The 21,055-nt window shown below is 38.7% G+C and overlaps 1 protein-coding gene across 1 annotated transcript in view; it reads right to left on the bottom strand.

Moving 5' to 3' along the window:
- The window catches only part of LOC150089496 (dynein beta chain, ciliary-like), a 1,205,440-nt gene that overhangs the window by 392,215 nt on the left and 792,170 nt on the right, over positions 1-21,055 (bottom strand). The window contains 2 exon segments of the mRNA XM_090390004.1: positions 82-387; positions 9,173-9,274. Coding sequence (XP_090246130.1) covers positions 82-387; positions 9,173-9,274 — 408 coding nt within the window.

Genomic DNA, 21,055 nt, shown 5'->3' with positions numbered 1-21,055 from the left:
TAAGCATGCTTTCTTGTATCACATGCCTATGCTAATGTTAAAGGTAATAATATCATAGGTTGCAAGGCAACAAATACTCACCTGAATCATGTCAATATTCTGAAGCCACAGCTGGAACAGATTAGTCCGATATGATCTGGTAAAAACACCTAAATATGTAACAAAAGCAGAAACCAAAAGCATATCTCTCGGAAGTGTCTCTTCCTTTTCTTTTAAGCTAGCAATAGCTTCTGCCCACTGATTTTTTTCAGATCCTAAGGTTTCCACTAAACGTACAGCAAGGCTAATAGTGAGTCTTGTCCTTTCGACCTCTTTCTGGCATCTCAGTTTATCTGATGTTGCTTGCTCGTAATTTTTCGTAAGTTTAGCAAGGGTTTGAGACAAAGCCTGGAAATCAATACAAGAAAATAATGTAATTACAAACATAGAAGTATTATTACTATTTTGATGATGAGTGATCAAATTAGTGTCAACACAAAACTGAAAAATTCACATAACGTGTAACAATTAACAAGATTGATCTTTTGTGTAACATCTGTTAACAATGGTGTTGTGGCATTCCACTCAAATTGCCTGATTGGATTATCAGACATCATGCATCAACAGTATTATGCAACATGAATTGTATAAAACCTGCTGGCTTTATGACAACAGTAAGCATTTTCCTGAAACCATTGTTCTTGTTTCTTCTGAAAAATATGGATTATAAATATTTCGAACAGAGAATCAACATTAAAATTTCAGTGAAATATCTGACTTCAAAGACTACATTAGCATTAGTAGAGGCATATGATGCAAGAAAGCAAGCTTATGCAGCATCAGCCAAAAAAAAAAAAAAAAAAAACCACTCCCATTTCACCCTCTGTTCGTTCGAAATATCTGTCCAGCTGAGCCTTAAATTTATTTAGGCTATCAACTTCCACAACAAGGGATGGAAGTTTGTTCCACCAACCAACTACCTGCTGGCTAAAGGCAAATTTCTGCACATCTATCTTTCCTCAATTTGAATTTATGCCCTCTCAGGTTATTATTCTGAGCAAGAGGAAGAATCCCATCAGCATTGAGCATGCTCAAACCATTCAAGGCTTTCTACACCTCTATCAGATCACCTCGCCGGTGCCTAGTCTCCAGACACTGTAATTTGCAAAACTTAAGTCTTTCTTCGTAAGAGCAATCCTTTGTTCCATTCACTAATCTTGTTGTCCTTCTCTGTACTCGTTCCAGCAGCTCTACATCTTTCTTGAAATGAGGCCTCCAGACCTGTATATAGTACTCAAGGTGTGGCCTGACCATTGCCTTATACAAGGGAATAATCACCTCCTTATCCCTGTTAGAAAAATTCCTGTATATCATTGATAAGACACCATGAGCTACTCTTGCAGCCCATCTGCACTGCTCAGAGAACTTCATATCTGCCTGCACAATTACCCCCAGGTCCTTTTCATTCTCTACCACTGTCAGTGTAGTACCACAGAGTTGATACGTTACTCTGGGGTTACTGTTTCCCATATGTAGTACTTTACATTTGTCAATGTTAAACTTCATTTGCCACCTCTCAGCCCATCTGCTCAACCTTTCCAGATCCTGTTGCAGCAGCATAGCGTCAGTAGTGTCCTTAACAACCCTGCCAACCTTGTATTGTCTGCAAACTTTATATTAAGCTTGATATACCATCATCAATATCATTTATAAATTCAGAAAACAACAATGGACCCAACAGTGAACCCTGAGGTACTCCACTAATAACATTAGTCCACGATGAGCAGTGTCCATTGATTACCACTCTCTGTCTTCTCCCCCTCAACCATCCCTTTATCCATAGCAGCAATTTGCCTCCAATGCCACACTGCTCCAATTTGTTCAGCAGTCTTCCATGTGCGACAGTATCAAAACAGTATCAACAGTATCAAAAGCCTTTCTAAGATCCAAATATATGATATTTGATTCACATGTGCAAAATGTGACTCAAATGGTGGGAGATTATTATAGATAGACTGTTTGGAATAGCAGAGGTGAACATGATTAGAGAAATTTTTAAATTGATTCTAATAAAACAGCAGAACATAAAAAAAGTTTGTGCCAAGATGGTGCCAAAAAATATCAGTGATGATATTTTTTTCGATTCATCTTGGCACCATGAGATTTTTTAGTACCAAATCTTTCAGGAAGGCAATTTTTTGCCAAAAAAAATACCATCCGGAACATCTATATGCTTGCCTGATACTGTCTCCATGACTTTTTCATGTTCTTAAAAAAACTCCCTGAAAGGATCTCTAGAAGAAAGATTTCCAGCAAAGTTTGTAAGAATGGCAGAGAAGTTGAAATTGTGTAAAAAAAGTTGGAGTTTGTTAAAAAGTCAAAGAATTCTTTGAAGATTACTGCACTTGATAAAGGTTAGCAATAATTTTTATTTATTTTTTTTTTCCACAAGTAGTCTGGGCTTTATTGTCACACCTCATATGATATTATTCATAGCCACGGAGTTTAAAATTATTTGTTGAATATTGACAACAAAGCGACTGTTAGAATTAAATATATTTATTTTCCAATGCATTATATTCTGATTAGCAAACAGTGAATTAACTGTCAATGACAAAAATTAAAATAATAGCAGTAATGAAGATGATGTTGTTGTTGTTGTTGTTATTTGGTTTTTAGAAGCATTAGCAACTAATTGTTCCAGGGATATGCGGTGGTCATTCCCTGACCTTTCCACATCCTCCGTATTTGATAATGAAGATTATGCAATAATAGTTGCCTATATTTAATATGAGGTATGTATCAAATTCATCCTTGTTGGCTAGTTAACTGTATATTAATAATTCTCTTTTTACAATACTTCCTGTAAAATCCTTTTTAAAATGTATGCATTTCTTTCTAGATATGCACATTAGATCTCATTGATGGACAGGTAGGTTTTTTACTTAAAGCGTATTCCAATACTCAGACCTGGGTATTGGAACATACTCTAAATAAAAAGCAATACACATCTCCATTGCAGCAGCATTTTTATTCAGAGTACTACAATACCAAGGCCACTCATGGTGAAGTGCCTCTACAATATAAGATGATGCACAAAATAACAAACCAAGTTTGATAACAATTGTTTGGAGAAAGAGACTATGTCCAACAAAGTAAGTATTAATTGTACTAATAATTTTTAATCTTTATTCCTCATTAATTTTATTGAATCACTATGGATTTAGATATTCTTTTTGAGTGCAGTGGCTTCAAGTTTCAACATAATCAATAAAATAAGCTATGTATAGCCACATTTCTTCAAGAAGGATACATGCTCTGGCACTAACCAGGCCTTGATTTTGTTTATCATTTGTTGAGACCACTGCTTGAGTATGCCATTCAAGTTTTGAAATTATAGCAATCTATCTGCATTGAAGACAATTAAAAAGTACAACAGACATCACAAAGTCTTCATAAACCAGAGCTCTACCATTCAGCAGAATATACCAATGCCTTCTTATAAATTTGGTTAACACAGCTGTATAGAAAGGTAAACTTTCCATCATACTGTTTTTTTGTTTGTTTATTTGTTTTAAATTGCATCACAAGATAAGTGACATTTCCCCTGTTACAGAACCAAATAACTCAGCTCTGCTCTCTCATGATGACTTATTGCAGAGTGTTAAATATAAATGTTAAGCAAGGTTGATATGGTGTACATCATCTTGATCTGGTCATGAGTGAAAAGTCCCTCATAAGGCAAGTTTAGTGGGCAATCAGCTCCTATGATTTATACTTCCAATCTCCTTTCATCCATTATCCTTCAATTCTTCTTTAGACAGTATACAGTAGTGAATGAACTAAAACACTGATGGAACTGATATTCAGGTGACACTCAAGTCAAGTGGACCTAATTTCAATGAGGTCTAGTCAGTCTGTGCCAGCCAAATCCTCTGCTTGTACCTTCACGATGGTGAGACTGTAATAACCCTGGGTATAACCCCCATGTGCAAGTCCAGAAATACAGCACCTAGCACAGTGTGGGTGACCCAGGTGTGAACCAATGTAAGCAGGGGTCGAGGTGTGGTACTCACACCACAAGGAGGAATGCCACCCTGCTGTGTTACCAGGCAATACTAGGTGGTAGATAACGCTGATCAACTGGTGCAATATCACCACTTTGCTTATTGGAGGCTTGAAGTGGTGGAAACCATGTTTAGTCTCCAGAGCAAAGCTCCGGTAAACCCTTCCCCATCTCTTCCATCATGCAGTATGATTGATGCCTTTTCAGGTTATGAAGGACATTATGGTGAGATCCAATCTTCCTTACATTTTGAGAGTACAGCTGTAAAATAGTGTTCACATAATGGCCGTTAGTTAGTACCGAACCTATTGGTAACTCTTATCTTCCAGATAAGTCTGTGTTTAATCACACTGCCTCCACTCTGCCAGACAGTGAATGGAGGGAGTCCGATTAGTGTGTATGTGGAGAGGGGCATTGTTGAGCCCATGTTATGTCAAGGATCTGGATATATTCCTACCATATGTATGCCATATTCAAAAATTTCATTACTTCATATAGCAAGTCCCTCCCCCACCTTTTCTTACTACTGAATACACCACAAATTGTCAAACTAATAGAACAGATTTATCTGCAAAAAGATCTAAACCTCCCAAACACTTCCTCATTCATTATACAAATATACACTGATGAACCAAAACATTATGACCAGCAAGTCGTTATGCAAATCAAAGCAACTGCAGGTGAACTATGGTGTGTGCATGGATCGAGACACAATATAAAAAACACCTGATACTGAGCCCATTAATCAGTGTTACTCTTGTTCTTCAAATGGGAAAGGCAGTGGACTTAATCGAGTGGGTCAAAGCATATCCAAAGTGGCATAGCTGGTGGGATGCTCATGGTCAGCCATGGTTAGTACCTACCAAAAGTGGTCCGAGGAGGGAACACCAACGCACCACTGGCAAGGTGTACTGAAAGTGGTCTGAGGAGGGAACACCCATGAACCGCTGGTAAGGTGTTGGACAACCATGGCTCATCGATGCTCAAGGTGAGCGAAGGCTGTCCTTCGCTCATCTTGAGCGAACAGTGGAACAGCAAAGGACTGGCAACAGAAGGGCAACTATGGCGCAACTCACCGGTAATTGGAATGCTGGTGATGGGATTAATGTGTCACAACACACAGTACATCGAACCCTGCTGAAAATGAGGCTGCATAGCAACAGGCTACTCCGAGTGCCCATGCTAACCACGATGCACCGGTGACAGTGCCTATAATGGACATGTGAGCATGGAAACTGGACCTTAAGTGATTGGAAGAAGGTCATCTGGTCCGACGAATCACATTTCCTGTTGCACCATGCAGACGGCCAGGTACGTGTGCCATTTACCTGGGGAAGTGCACTGTGGGACGAAAACAAGCCAGTGGCGGCAGTGTCATGCTTTGGGCGATATTCTGCTGGGATAGCCGGGGTCCAGTCATCCATGTGCCAGGCACTCTGACGTCTATCACCTGCCTAAACATCATTGCTGCCCTTTCATGGCAATGGTCTTCCCCTCTGGCGGTGCTGTCTTTCAGCAGGATAATGCACCATGCCACACTGCCCAGATTGTTTGAGACTGGTTCACGGAACATGAGGAAGACTTCCAGGTATTATCCTGGCTTCCAAATTCCTCAGACATCAATCCCAAGCATCTGTGGTTTGCGTTGGAATGCAACTCCGATCTATGGCATCTCGACCACAGACCTTACAGGAGTTAAAGGATCTGCTGGTTACGTGTTGATACCAGACAGCACAAGACATATTTAGAAATCTTGTAGCATCCATGCCTTGCCAGGTACGAGCTATTTTGGCTGCACGTGGAGGACCAACATCATATTAAGTAGGTGGTCATAATGTTTTGGCTCATCGTTGTATGTGGTCTCAGTGATGTCCATTTCCACTTACAGTCTGCCAATCTGCCAAAAATCACATACTCTTTCTGACTGAATCTCAGTTATCAGTTGTTTCAACCACTCCTCAGTTGTTCGAATTATTTGTTGTATAATTCCTTTCACTTCAAAAGTAGTATTTGTGCATATGTCCATTCTGATATTCCATGTCAGATACTTAGTAATTTGGAATCTCTTCTTTTCAATCTTCTCTGGCTTAAAATCTTTCTACCACATTCTGTCAAATTCATCTGTTGCCTCTATCGTTCTCCCAGTTCCACTATTCACTTAGAACTCTGACTTCCTCTCTATGAAACTTGACTTTCTCTAGTCCAACTTTCCTAACAGTGAGGCGCCTCCGTAGCCAGGTGGGAAGGAGCAGCAGTGCGTAGCACACGCTTCTTGATTAGACCGGGGTTCGAGCCCGTCACCACCAAATACAGAGGATGCGGAAAGGTTAAGGCATGACCACCGCATATTCAGGAGCAATATGGCCTTAGTTGCTAATGCTCCTAAAAACCAACCAACCAAACCAACCAAACCTAACAGTGAAGTAATTTTCCTCAATGATTTTAATGTTCATAACCCCCATCTAGCTTCCGTTTTCTAATCATACAAGCCCAGCTGGTTGAGATGCTAAGGCTTTTGAAATTACTAATGACCTTGCATAGATTGTTCATTTACCTACAAGAATACTGGACAATCCTAACCATACAGCCAACATGCTTAATCTTTTTCTCACAAACAACCCTTCTAAGTACATGGTTGAGGTGAGTGGTCCTCTAGGCACCTCAACCACAACTTGGTGATGGTCTCTGCTCCAATGGAGCCTTTCTCTCAAGGCCATTCCCAACCTCTTGTTGTTTGGCATTACAAGAATGAATGCAAATTGGGATGTTCTGCCTGGGATGTTTTCTTGGTTGGATTACTGTTTCAAAACTTCTGATGTCAACATTTGCTCTGATCGTGTCAGTGAAATTATTCTTGTACGGATGGAATCCTTTATTCCCCACTCCACTCTAAAATATTGTCCTTTATCTAAACCTTGGTTTTCCAATAATGTGCTAAGGCTGTTCAAGAGAAGAATGTTGCATATCATAATTGGCTCATATCCAACTCTCGAGGTTCATTTTTTGCCTATACCAAAGCTCGCAACAATTGTAAAGCAGTTATTAATCAGTCCAAACTAGATTTCAAACAGGCTAAGAGTAGAAAACTTGTTTCTTGTCCAAACGGTAGTCAAGTATTCTGGTCTTTTGCCAAAGCTATTGGCCGCAACTTCTGCTTATCTTTGTTCCCACCTCTATCTAAACCAGTTGGTTCTATTGCCACTTCAGCCACAGATAAAGCTGACCTACTAGCATCCTATTTTTCTTCCAACTCGTGTATTAATCATCTTGGTAAACCCCCTCCACCATTCTCAGTACATTTCATTCAATGTACTCCTGTGGTCTTTTGTCAAAAGGATGTGAGAAGAATTTTGAACAATCTTGATGCTAAGAAAGCTCCATGTCCTGATGGTATTTCTCCACTTGTTCTCAAAATCTGTGTTCCTACACTTACTAGTATTCCATGTCACTTTTTTCACTTTCTTATTCCAAAGGTGTTTTTCCTTCTGCTTGGAAATTTGCTAAAAAGGGTGACAAATCCCCCCCAACCAATTATCGTCCCACTGCAATCACCTCTACTCTTTCCAAAGAAATGGAGGAAACAATTAACCACCAACTCTTAAACTATCTGGTGTAACTTTTCATGTGATGACGAGTTTGGATTCTATCAGTGCCGATCCACTGGTTGTATTCTGGCTTATGTTACCCATCTTTGGACAAATTCAATGGAAAAGGTTTGTGAAACTCAAGCAGCTGCTCTTGACATTTCAAAGTCTTGTGATCATGTTTGGCATAAAGGTCTTCTAAATAAGCTTCCATCTTACGGTGCCAACTGTTTTTTGTAATTGGGTATCCAGTTTTCTATCACACTGCGGGTGATGGTAGATGGTTCTCCACTAATGCTGGTGTTCTCCAAGATTCAATTATTTCTCTCACACTTTTCCTCTTGTATTTTAATGAACTTCCATTGACCGGAAATCCCATCCATAGTTTTTCTGATGAGAGCACATTGCAATCCACCTTTCAATTTGAGAAACTTTGCTATACTCAAACAGCTTCAACTTCAATTCCTTAAATGCTGCTCTCCAGGTAATGATAATTTGGTTGGTTTCAATCTTTCTAAAATTCAGTCCTGTCTCATATCTTCTGCTCCTATGCTAATCTTCGATGACACCGATTTCTAGGCAAGATCATATATTTCTATTGGAGATTACCCTGACTTCTAATCTCTCTTGGTATAAGCATTACAAATATTGCTTCCTCTGCATCTAAAAAACTGGGTTTTCTCTTTCACTCTTGGCATTACTTTTCTTCCAAAACAGCTATTCACTCTGTAAAAATCTCAAATCCTCCCTACCATGAAATACTATACCCACATCTGGAGTGATGCCCTGAAAATCTCTCTCAGGCTTCTAGATTCCATTCAAAAGAGGGCAGTTAGATTAATTAATGACTCATCTCTAACAGAGTCTCTCCACTTTCTGTCTCATAGATGTTCTGTTTCTGCTGTGTGCCTTTTCTATAGATATTTCCATGGGCACTGTTCTTTTGAATTGGCTTCTATAATTCCTGCTCTCTATTCCAAAGCAGTCCGAACACATGCCACAACCAGTTAACATCAGTTTAATGTCCAACTTGAAACTCACAGAACAAACTTTTCTTTTTCCTCATTTGTTCTTTCATCTTCTGTTTACTGAAACAACCATCCTTCATATATTTTTCATAAAAATTACAATTTACAGAAGATCAAGTCTAATGTCAACAAGTATCTTCTTTCATCTTCTCACCGTCCATCCCACGCATGGTGCTAAGTACTATAGGTTCTAATACCTCTCATGTTTGGGGTTTTCATAAAAAAAAAAAAGTTACATGAAGCAATGGTTGGCCAACTTTTTCTCTTGGCAGAATACTGTCCAGAATTGTATATAAAAATGTTGTTAAATAGAGCAGGAAAAAATTTGTAAATTTGTGGTGTTACATCATTCTGTAGCTTACAACATTCTGGTACATTAGTTGTTCCAGAAAAAAATTAACTGAAAGACAAATGCACATAGAGAGAAAGAGAGAGAGATAATAATATGATGTTTTGCATTAATTAACACATTCCACATTCTAAATATATTCAAAAAAATCATAGAAATTACTTACATCTGATTTATCTTTTATTCTACTAAGCTTATCCTTTGCACTGTCTAACTGAGCAGTGACAATGGATAGAGATTTTCTTTTGGGCTCAGTTTCTAGAAATATCTGTGAAAAAAAAAAAAAAAACATTAAAAAATTTATTACGTTAGTTCACTTGATGCTCTTTTTCATGTGTTGGAATAAAATAAAATCTACAAATTCCTATTTTTATACCAAATAACACTAATATTTTTATATTAAATAACACTAATATAATTTTCTATGGAGAAAGGATATGGTTGAGTGGCAGAAAACAGAGGATGGTTATAAATGGGAACTGCTTTCCTTGAGCTAATGCTATTAGTGGAGTCATTCAGGGTTCAGTGTTGAGTTCCTTACTGTTTTCAATATTTATATACTGATGAATGCATATGAAGCTCAATTTCTAAGTCTGCAGATGACAAAAAGGTTGGCAGGATAGTTAATGAGAGTAATCAGGGTATGCTATTGCAAAAATGTCTAAAAAGTTAGGCAGATGGGCTCAGAAGTGGCAATTGAAGTTTAACATTGAATTGACAAATGAAAGGTGCTGCATATGAAATCTGTAACCCCAGAATAACATGAACTGTGTGGCACGACACTCAAGGTAGCAGGAAATAAAAAAGATCTGGGGTGGTAATTGTTCAGTAAAGCTTGAAGTTCTCTGTGCAGTACAGACAGGCTGCTAGGCCAGCTCATAGGGTTTTGTTGATGTTATATGGGAATTTTGATAATAGCGATAAGAGATGATTATTCCGTGTTATGAGGCAATGGTGGGGACACATACTGCACAAAGGTTTGGAATATTTATTTTAGGAAAGATGTGGATCTGTTGGAATGGGTATGGAGGAACAAAAGTGTACTTTTACAAAGAAAGACTTCAGTTTTGCAAACTGCCACACCTCTGAGATCTGATTAAGTATGCAATTAAGGCTTTGAATGGATTGAATAAGCTAAATGTCGATGGAATCTTTCCTCTTGCTCTGATAATACACATGAGGGGATATAAATTTATATAATGGTTGCAGGATAGATATGTGAAAATTTGCTTTTGGCCAGTGGGTATTTGTTAGAACGAAGAAAAGGGGTTGTTTGAATAAACATAAGGAGGAACTAAACAGATTATTAAAGCGGTTCAGCAGATGATGAGGAACATGTTTTTTTTCCCTCTTGCTAATGCTTGCTTCCTTGCATCATTTCCCACTACTAACACTAATTGTTATTATTATAAATTTTTTCAATCTGACTGCACAGGACTCTCTATTCATTAAGTAAATGTTTTACTTCGATATATTTAAAATATAGATACTTTATTTACATTTTTAATATTGAAAATGCTATATACTGAAAATGTAGATACTTTAAGAGTAAGAATACAGGAATTGTTCCTAGCATACAAAAACTGTTCTAGACATCTGAGATTAATATAAAAAAATGCAGTCTTTTACCAAAGTCAAAGGCTATTATTTCCAATGAGATTTATATAAATTGATTTGTACCTGTTCATACCTATCCCTGATGAGATGGCATTACTGAAACAACTGTTGTTTTCATTTTCATAAATGACATCAACGAAGGGATGGAGGGTGTGATGTTTGGAGTTTGCAGATGATGTGGAGATTGGTGGAGCTGCTGGTGATTGGTGCTGGATGGCTCTCCTTTGGAATGACTTGGGTAGACTTTGGGGATGGTTGGGGAAGTGGCAGCTGTGTTTTGGTGCTGCTAATTGCAAGGTCCTACACTTGGGGAATATCAACCCACAAATAAATTATACACTTGGTGGGGTTGAATTAAAAAAGTGGAGGAGGAAAGGGATTGGGAGTTACGATACAGGCAGATATGAAGTTTTCTTAACGATGTAAATAGGCAGCCAGGAAAGTCCGTGGTGTCCTATCAATGATTTACTGAATGTTATCCTGTAGAGATAGGGAGGTAATAATCCCACTGTATAAAACAATTGTGAGACCACATTTGTAATACTGAGTTCAAGTATGGAGACCTCATCTGAAAAAAGACACTGAGATTGAAAGGATCCAAAGACAGGCAAATAAGAAAGAAGAAAAGTAATCATATCCAACCCTTATGGGGAAGTCTTAGATAACTCAGCTTATGTTGCAGATGAATTGAATAGGTCAGCATGAAAGGCCTTTACTGATGAAAGACCTTTCATGCTGAGAAGAGGCTGTGCGAGTAAGGCTAAGCCATATGATATTAGTGATTTCATAATTACAGATGACTGTTTATTAGCATTAGCATTAGTAAGTAGAGGCATTTGATGCAAGAAAGCAAGCTTATGCAGCATCAGCCCAAAAAAAAAAAAAAAAAAAAAAACCACTTCCACTTCACCCCTCTGTTCATTCAAAATACCTGTCCAGCTGAGCCTTAAACTTATTTAGGCTATCAACCTCCACCACAAGGGATGGAAGTCTGTTCCACCAACCAACCATCCGCTGGCTAAAGGCAAATTTCCGCACGTCTATCCTACATCTGTCTTTCCTCAATTTGAATTTATGCCCTCTCAGGTGATTTTTCTGAGCTAGAGGAAGAATCCCATCAGCATTGAGCATGCTTAAACCATTCAAGGCTTTATACACCTCTATCAGATCACCTCGCTGGTGCCTAGTCTCCAGACACTGTAATTTGCAAAACTTAAGCCTTTCTTCGTAAGATCACCCCTTTGTTCCATTCACTAATCTTGTTGCCCTTCTCTGTACTCGTTCCAGCAGCTCTACATCCTTCTTGAAATTAGGCCTCCAGACCTGTATACAGTACTCTAGGTGTGGCCTGACCATTGCCTTATACAATGGAATAATCACCTCCTTATCCCTGCTGGAAAAATTCCTGTATATCATTGACAATACTCCATGAGCTACTCTTGCAGCCCGTCTGCACTGCTCAGAGAACTTCATATCTGCCTGCACAATCACCCCCAAGTCCCTTTCATTCTCTACCACTGTCAGTGTAGTACCACAGAGTTGATACGTTGCTCTGGGGTTGCTGTTTCCCATGTGTAGTACTTTACATTTGTCAATGTTAAACTTCATTTGCCACCTCTCAGCCCATCTGCTCAACCTTTGCAGATCCTGTTGCAGCAGCATAGTGTCAGTAATGTCCTTGACAACCCTGCCAACCTTTGTATCATCTGCAAACTTGGACATTAAGCTTGATATACCATCATCAATATCATTTATAAATACAGAAAACAATAATGGACCCAACACTGAGCCCTGAGGGACTCCACTAATAACATTAGTCCACGATGAGCAGTGTCCATTGATTACCACTCTCTGTCTTCTCCCCCTCAACCACCCCTTTATCCATAGCAGCAATTTGCCTCCAATGTCACACTGCTCCAATTTGTGTAGCAGTCTTCCATGTGCAACAGTATCAAAAGCCTTTCTAAGATCCAAGTATATAATATCAAAGTTATTCCCTGCATCCAGTTCTTTTGTGACTGCATCATAGTATCCAATCAAGTTGGTCAGGCAAGACTTCCCCTTATCAAAACCATGCTGTGTCTGAGCTATAACTGAAGTCTTGTCTAAATGATCCTGCAGTGCTTCTTTAACCAGTGCCTCCATTAATTTTCCTGGAACAGAAGTTAAGCTCACAGGTCTATAATTACTTGTGTCAGCCTTTGATCCTCCTTTGTGAATCGGGGTCACATTTGCACATTTCCAGTCTATGGGTACCTCCCCTGAGTCCAAGGAAGCTCTCATAATTATGGCTAAGGGTTTGCTTACTTCCTTTGCTGCCTCCTTTAATATAACTGGATAGATCCCATCCACCCCAGGTGCCTTTCTTGTGTTTATCTTCAACAGTTTCTCCTCCACTTTACTCCCAGTTATTTCAAGATTCTGTAGCTTACTGCTAGAGTTGAATACACCTCTGGCATTCCCCTTGCTGAATAACTCCTCATGTGTGAATGTCAATGCAAAATATTCATTTAGTTTGTTAGCTACCTGAGCAGGATCATCAACAGTTGACCCATCAATATCAAGTGGACCAATCTGATTCATCCCCTTCCTTCTAGAGTTTACATAAGTAAAGAACTCTTTGCTGTTTTTCTTTGCATTCCTTGCGAAGGATTTCTCGTAATCTGCCTTCGCCTGCCTAACCTCCTTTGTAACTTGGTTGCATATCAACTTGTATCTATCATAGGCTTCTGTGTCATGTGTTAATTTGTAAGTATCCCATGCATTTTTCTTCTCTGCCATATGCCTCATTAGTTCATCTGACATCCATTTTGGCCTAAACCTTGAACAATATTTCTTAGTTGGTATGTAAAGCCTAGTAGCTTCCAAGATAAGTTCTTTGAATGCTTCCCATTTTGAATTTGCTGTTGGTAACATCATCAGTTGGTCCCACTGTATAGAATTTAAATACTGTCTCAGTCCATCGTAGTCGCCTTTACGGAAGCAATAACCCTTCCCTTTACCCCTAATGGTAGTTACCTCTTTGAGTACATCCCACTTCAGCACACTGTGATCACTGCCACCTAGTGGTTCATTTATCTGCAGATTCTTAATGCATGAAGAATCACTGCTGATAATCAAATCAAGAGTATTACTCCCTCTAGTTGCCTCCCGAACATGCTGATGTAGAAAACAATCATCCAATAAATCCACAAAAGCCCTGCTAGTGTGTGAGTAACCAGCCCCCAAATTCCAGTCAATATCTGGGAAATTAAAATCACCCATTATAAGACTCTCTGATTTACTGGCCCACTCTATTTCCCTGTACAGTTCCTTATTATACTCATCAGAGTCATTAGGCCTATAGCACACTCCTACTCTCAATTTTGATCTCCCAATGCTTATGTCACACCAAACTGACTCAACACTGCACTGTCCAGCGATGTCGACTGGCTTCACTTCCTTGGTTTTTATGTGTTTCTTAACTAATAGCATAACCCCTCCCCCCTTCCTATCCTGTCTATTCTTTCTATAGACATTGTACTCCCCAAATTGCAGTTCTGCATCCCTTATATCTGTGTGACACCACGTCTCTGATATCCCATCAATATCTGCCTTTGATGTTTTGAGCAATACCTCAAATTCATCAAATTTATTTACTAAACTCCTAGCATTGGTGTACACGCAAGTATACCTGCACCTGTTTCTATTCTTAGCTACCCTAACACAACCCATGTGTTTATTTGTACCGCAATGGCTCCCAGCAGTCTCTGAAATACCATGCATCTTGTTTTTCAGGCTTCTGCTCATTCTAATAGAAGCAGTGCAAGAATCTCTTTCACCTCTGCCAGTGGCTACTGTCAATCTATTGGTCTTTGTCTCCCCCCAAGCTAGCAGTTTTCCGACCCACCTAACACTGCCTCGATAGCATCAGCAAATATTCTTGTACCCTTTCTATTTAAGTGTATCCCATCCCTGTAGAAGCAATGTCTCCTGTTAACAAGTACAGTCCAGGCTGAAAAAAATTTTACCCCTTGAGCCTTGCACAATCTTTCCAGGGCCGAATTGATCGACAAGGCTCTCATCATATACTCCCTCCTATCGTGTCTGGGCAGAATTGCAGACACTTTCAAATTCAACCCTAATTCTCGGCTTTTGTTCAACAGTGACCTGTACTTGTTAAGTAATTCTGCCGGTCTTCTACTCTTAATATTATTAGTGCCATTAGGAACAAAAGCCCGTGTGTACCCTGTATGCACGAAAAATACTTTATGTTAAAACATCTGAAACCATTGCTCTTCAAAAATGTTGGAATGGAATCATTTTTGAGGGATGCTCGACAAGTATTACAAGCCTTCATAGTCATTACATCTGCAGTTGGAAATTCTAGAAGTAATGGGCTACAAATGTATTTTTCAGAGTTTAATAAAATCTGCTTCACAAAATCTTGAGAAGCAGATTTTATTAAACTATGCATTTTTTTTTTCATTCTCTATGTTTTTGAACTCATTCTTTTGTCAACATGGGAGGCTTCTTCGGTGGCTTTGAAGCTTTTATTCTTGCAAATTTCTCTCGATTTTGCTCAGCTGGAATTTTAGCCATCTTCGAAATACTCTTATAGGTTGTCAACTGAAATTAGATTTGGTATTTTCACAATTCAATAGTTAGCAAAATCCATTTGTAGACTAGTATGTCCCAACCAAAAACTACTGCAAGAAGAGATTGCTATTTGTTCAAGTCATTGTTTTATTGGTGCATTCTTGAGTCAAAACTGTTTAAATTTTTAAACAGTTTAATCGAAACTTATTTACACTACTTAGAAGGTTGATGTTGATCAAAATCTTGAGAAGCAGATTTTATTAAAGTCTGCATTTTTTTTTATTTTTTTCGTTTTCTATGTTTTTGAACATTTTTTTTGACACAAGAGACTTCTTTGGTGACTTCGAAGCTTTAATTCTTGCATAACACTCCTACCTGCTACTTACTCTACAGGACCAAATGTTAGTGACTGAGTTAGCGTCATTTAGGAAGTGATGTCATTTCTGTCTCTTAGTATGAAAGCTGCAATGCTTTATTCTCACGCCCGCTACTTACTCTACGAAATCAATGTTAGTCACTGAGTTAGAATCATTAGCACCATTTAGAAAGTGATGTCATTAAAAATCTAACAGCCACCTAATAGGAAGTGACGTCATTTCCGTAAGAAAATTTTGTTAGCAATGAATTGCCTAATTTTCGTAAGAAAATTTCATTGCCAATCAGTTTTACTCCAGTGTCACCATAGATGTTTTCACATCAAAAATCTTTGAACATAACAGCAAGTAAGGCTCCTGGATTTGATGCCATAAACCCGGTAGTCTTGAGGGAGACTGCAGGGAGTGTACCGAACCATTTAGGTTAATTATGAGGGTATCTTTGGTCTTGGGAGAGATTCCTCTGGACTGTAGAATTGTTAATTTGACTTTGGCGGTTCTAAGATAAAGCTAGTAACTACACTCTGGCTAGCCTGATAGGAGAAAATCTTAGAGACAATGATTAAGAGTGCAATTTAGGAACATTCAGATAGATGTTGCATTCTGAAAGACACAGAACTTTGCAAATTTGTTTTGTTGAAGGTAAAATCATGTTTAATTAATTTTGTAGGCTATTTTGATGTAGTTACTCATGAGCTGGATGTAGGGAACAGTTTTAACATAGTTTATTTGAATTTTAGTAAAGCATTTCACAGTCCCTCATAACAGGTTACCATATAAGCTGGAATAAGTTGGGATTACTTCACCCAGCTTACTGCCAGAGTTGAATACACCTCTGGCATTCCCCTCGCTGAATAACTCCTCATGTGTGAATGTCGATGCAAAATATTCATTTAGTTTGTTAGCTACCTGAGCAGGATCATCAACAGTTGAACCATCGATATCAAGTGGACCAATCTGATTCATCCCCTTCCTTCTAGAGTTTACATAAGTAAAGAACTCTTTGCTGTTTTTCTTTGCATCCTTTGCCAAAGATTTCTCATGATCTGCCTTCGCCTGCCTAACCTCCTTTGTAACTTGTTACAGACCAGCTTATATCTATCATAGGCTTCTGTGTCACATGTTAATTTATATGTATCCCATGAATTTTTCTTCTCTGTCACATGTCTAATTAGTTTATCTGACATCCATTTTGACCTAAATCTTCAACAATATTTCTTTGTTGGTATGAAAAGCCTAGTATCTTCCAAGATTAATTCTTTGAATACTTCCCATTTTGAATTTGCTGTTGGTAACATCATCAGTTGGTCCCACCGTATATAATTTAAATACTGTCTCAGACCACCGTAGTCACCTTTATGAAAGCAAAAACCCTTCCCTTTACCCTTGATGGTAGTTACCGCTTTGAGTAAATCCCACTTCAGCACACTGTGATCACTGCCACCTAGTGGTTCCTTTATCTGCAGATTCTTGATGCATGAAGAATCACTACTGATAATCAGATCAAGAGTATTACTCCCTCTAGTTGCCTCCCGAACATGCTGCTATAGAAAACAATCATCCAATAAATCCACAAAAGCCTTGCTAATATGTGAGTGACCAACCCACAAATTCGAGTCAATCTCTGGAAAATTAAAATCCCCCAACTTAAGACACTTTGATTTACTGGCCCACTCTATTTCTCTGCACAATCGCTTATTATACTCATCAGATTCATTTGGCCTACAACAAACACCTACTCTCATTTTTCTTGTCACACCAAACAGACTCAACATTGCATTGTCCACCAACATCAATTGGATGCACTTCCTTGGATTTTATGTATTTCTTAACTAACATCATAATCCCTCCTCAATTTCTGTTCTGTCTATCCTTTCTGTACACATTGTACTTCCCAAATTCCAGTTCTGCACTGCATATGTCTGTGTTACACCATGTCTCTGATATTCCAACAATATCTGCCTTTGATGTCTTGACTAGCACTTCAAACTCATTGAATTTATTACCTATACTCCTAGCATTGGTGAACATGCAAGTATACATGCACCTGTTTCTATTCTTTGTTACCCTAACACAGCTCATGTATTTACTTGTTCCACTATGACTCCCAGCAGTCCTGGAAATCCCCATTGCCTTGCTTTCCAGACTGCTGCTCAATTGCATTTCAATTAAGTAGTGCAAGAATCACTTTTACCTGTCAGCGGCTACTATTAATCTATCCCCCCGCAATCTAGAAGTTTTCCGACCCACCTAACTCTGCCTTGATAGCATCAGCTAATATTCTTGCACCCTTTCTATTTAAGTGTATCCCATCCCTGTAGAAGCAGTCTCTCCTGTTAACAAACACAGACCAGGCTGAGAAAAATTCTACCCCTCGAGCCTTGCACAATCTCTCAGCGCTGAACTGATCGACAAGGCTCTCATCATATACTTCCTCCTATCATGTCTGGGCAGAATTGCAGACACTTTCAAATTCAACCCTAACTCACGGCTGGGACATTTACATGTTCCATTCCTGATTGCTCCACAAACATCAAACAAGCAGTGCATTAGAATAGAATGTGATTCAGAGGACAGCTGCCGCCCTCAGTTCTCCCCTGAGACACAGTATTTCCATTAGTTTGAGCCTTTTGCTTTGCTGCTCTGGTCTGAGTCATGATTTCTATTCAAGTTCAATAAAATTCCAATACAAAATATAATCCTAAACTTATATCCCAATGCAGTCATAACACTATATACATATATATGTATTTCGCTATTGAATGTTATCTCCGAGTTACGTTACATGACTTTGTTATCCCCTGTCAACTTATATGTATTAATTTATGATGTTATGTTTGTAAAAACTAGGTCGCTATATTTATTTAGTTGTATATACAAGTGCTTTATTATAGATTAGTCAGTATAGGGAGGGGGGCTAAGAGCAGCATGGGCCTAAGAGGGGAAACCTTAACAGGGTGGCCCACTTTTCCCCCAAGGGGAAGCCCCCCAGACACCAATCGTGGGATTGAACATTGTGAAAGTGGCCGACCTCTGCACCCTACTCATTGCCCCTGCTACTCAGATAGGATAGACTTTTTGAAGAATCCAGTACAACAATCATTTATCATCATTTCTGCGACACAAAATGATCTGGCATCTTGCATTATGGATATTTTGTGTTAGTTATGGGACGGATGATGTAAATGCTCACAGCCTCTTTCAACTGTTCTGTTGAATGATATCTATGCTTGGATATGTAATTCTTAATAAATCCCCATAGCACATATTATTGTAGGATGAAGAGGAGGAGGAGAGAGTGATCAGGACAGGACTTCAGTGAGGCCAATCAATTTTCACTTTCAAATGTAATGATCAATCCATTTCACCAATTTTCCAAACATTATGAAATAATTCCCTAACAATGATGGTACAGTGGACAGTGATCCATCTTGTTGAAACCAATTTCCAATTACTTACTTTTTTTTTCTTTTTTATGTAGACCCCAAAGACGGGAGGTATTAGAACCTATAGTACTTAGTACTGTGCTTGGGTTGGAGATTGGGAAGACAAAAGAAGATATTTGTTGACATCGTACTTGAACTTCTGTAGACTGTAATTTTCAGGAAATACCTTTGAAGGAAGGTTGTTCCAGAAAATAGCAGTTGAATGAATAAACGAGGAAGATGAAAAGTTGGTTCTGTGAGTTTGAAGTTGGACAGTAAATGGATGTTGGCTGGTGGTGGCATGTGTTCGGACTGTTTTGAAAGAGAGAGAGCAGGAATTATAGAAGCCAATTCAGAAGAACTGTGCCCATGAAAAAATCTGTAGAAGAGGCATGCAGCAGAAACAGTACATCTATGAGACAGCGAGACTCTGTTTAGAGATAAATCATTAATTAACCTAACTGCCCTCTTCTGAATGGAATCAAGAAGCCTGAGAGAGGTTTTGGGGACACCACCCCAGATGTGGGAACAATATTCCATGGTAGGGCAGATTTGTGATTTGTACAGAGTGAGCAGCTGTTTGGAAGAAAAGTAACGCTGAGAGCGAAAGAGAAAACCAAGCTTTTTAGATGCAGAGGAAGCAATATTTGTAATGTGCTTGTGCCAAGAGAGATTAGAAGTCAGGGTAATCCCCAAAAGAGATATATCATTTTGCCTATAAATCGGAGTGTCACCAAAGGTAAGCATAGGAGCAGAAGAATCCTTTTTGCGAGATATAAGACAAGGCTGAGTTTTAGAAGGATTGAAATCAACTAACCCACCATGTGCTTGTGCATGGAGGTTATACCCAGGATTACTAACAGTCCCACCATCATGAAGGTGCAAGCAGAGAATTTGGCTGTCACAGACTATCCGGACTTCACCGAAATTGGGTTCACTTGACTTGAGTGTCACCCAAATATCAGTTCCATCAGCGTTTTAGACTCCCAGGTAGCAAGTACAGCTTGTCTGGCATATCTGAGAGAATGCCTGTGACAACCTCAAGGACCAGTATGAATATTGACTGACATGACCATCGAAGAAATAGGGATCTATCAAATAGCTACTGAGTATAGTGATCAATTTATGAAATATGGTGAACTCTTCATGATAATGTGGATTACTTTTACTCAAGAAATAAAACATTTCCATTATGAGGGCATTTTGTTAAATTGCACATTCATCTGAGAAGAAAACCTAACCATGTTGTGGGCAAGTCCCAAAAAAACGTTAAGTAATTTTGTACATTCTGCATTTTTATTTCACATCCTCATCACTTAGCTCATTGATGAACAGAGGTTTAAAGGATTTCAGCTGAAGTTCCCGGGGGTGTGTGTGTGTGTGTGTTAGAAATGTGGGTTTTGGAATAATGAATTTGGATGACTGTGACTGTTTCTGTAGTGATTTTGCTCCCACTATATATTCCTACAGACATGTAAATTTGCAGAAAATCCCACTGTGTGCTTTCATAATTTCCTCAGTCAGTGGGTATTCACAAGCCCATACACAAACTACCATTCTTTCACACTATAGAAGCTCATGTCTGCAATTTTAAACAAAGACAAATCTGTTATTGTCCATACTTACCATTAGTAATATCTCAATATATCTCAATAGTACTTCAAAGAAACACATGGGAGAAACAAGATGTTTGTACCACTGTGTACATGTCTGGCCCATTCTTGAATATCACCATGTGTCATTCAGCCAGTGGCAGGATGATTCATTGTGATATTCAAGAATGAGTCACTCTTTAGCCTCTGTGTGCAGTGGAAAGACAGCTGTTCAGACAGCAAAATGTCTAAGCTAGGACTTAATCTCTCTCAAGAAACAATTAATATGTCAACAAAACATTAAAATCCTTGTCTACCAAACTTTATAATGCATAACTCATAATGAAAATGTAATAAAATTTACTTCTATATTGTAATTGTATTAATAATATACTATGCTACTGTGAACATCAGAAATTCCTCACTGTCACATCTCTCTCTTCATTATGTAGCTTAACTGCAA

The sequence above is a fragment of the Mastigoproctus giganteus genome, chromosome 2, assembly GCF_048544385.1.
Source record: "Mastigoproctus giganteus isolate SK-2022 chromosome 2, ASM4854438v1, whole genome shotgun sequence".
In the NCBI taxonomy this organism is placed as follows: Eukaryota; Metazoa; Arthropoda; class Arachnida; order Uropygi; family Thelyphonidae; genus Mastigoproctus; species Mastigoproctus giganteus.
This window is presented reverse-complemented; position numbering and strand designations above follow the sequence as displayed.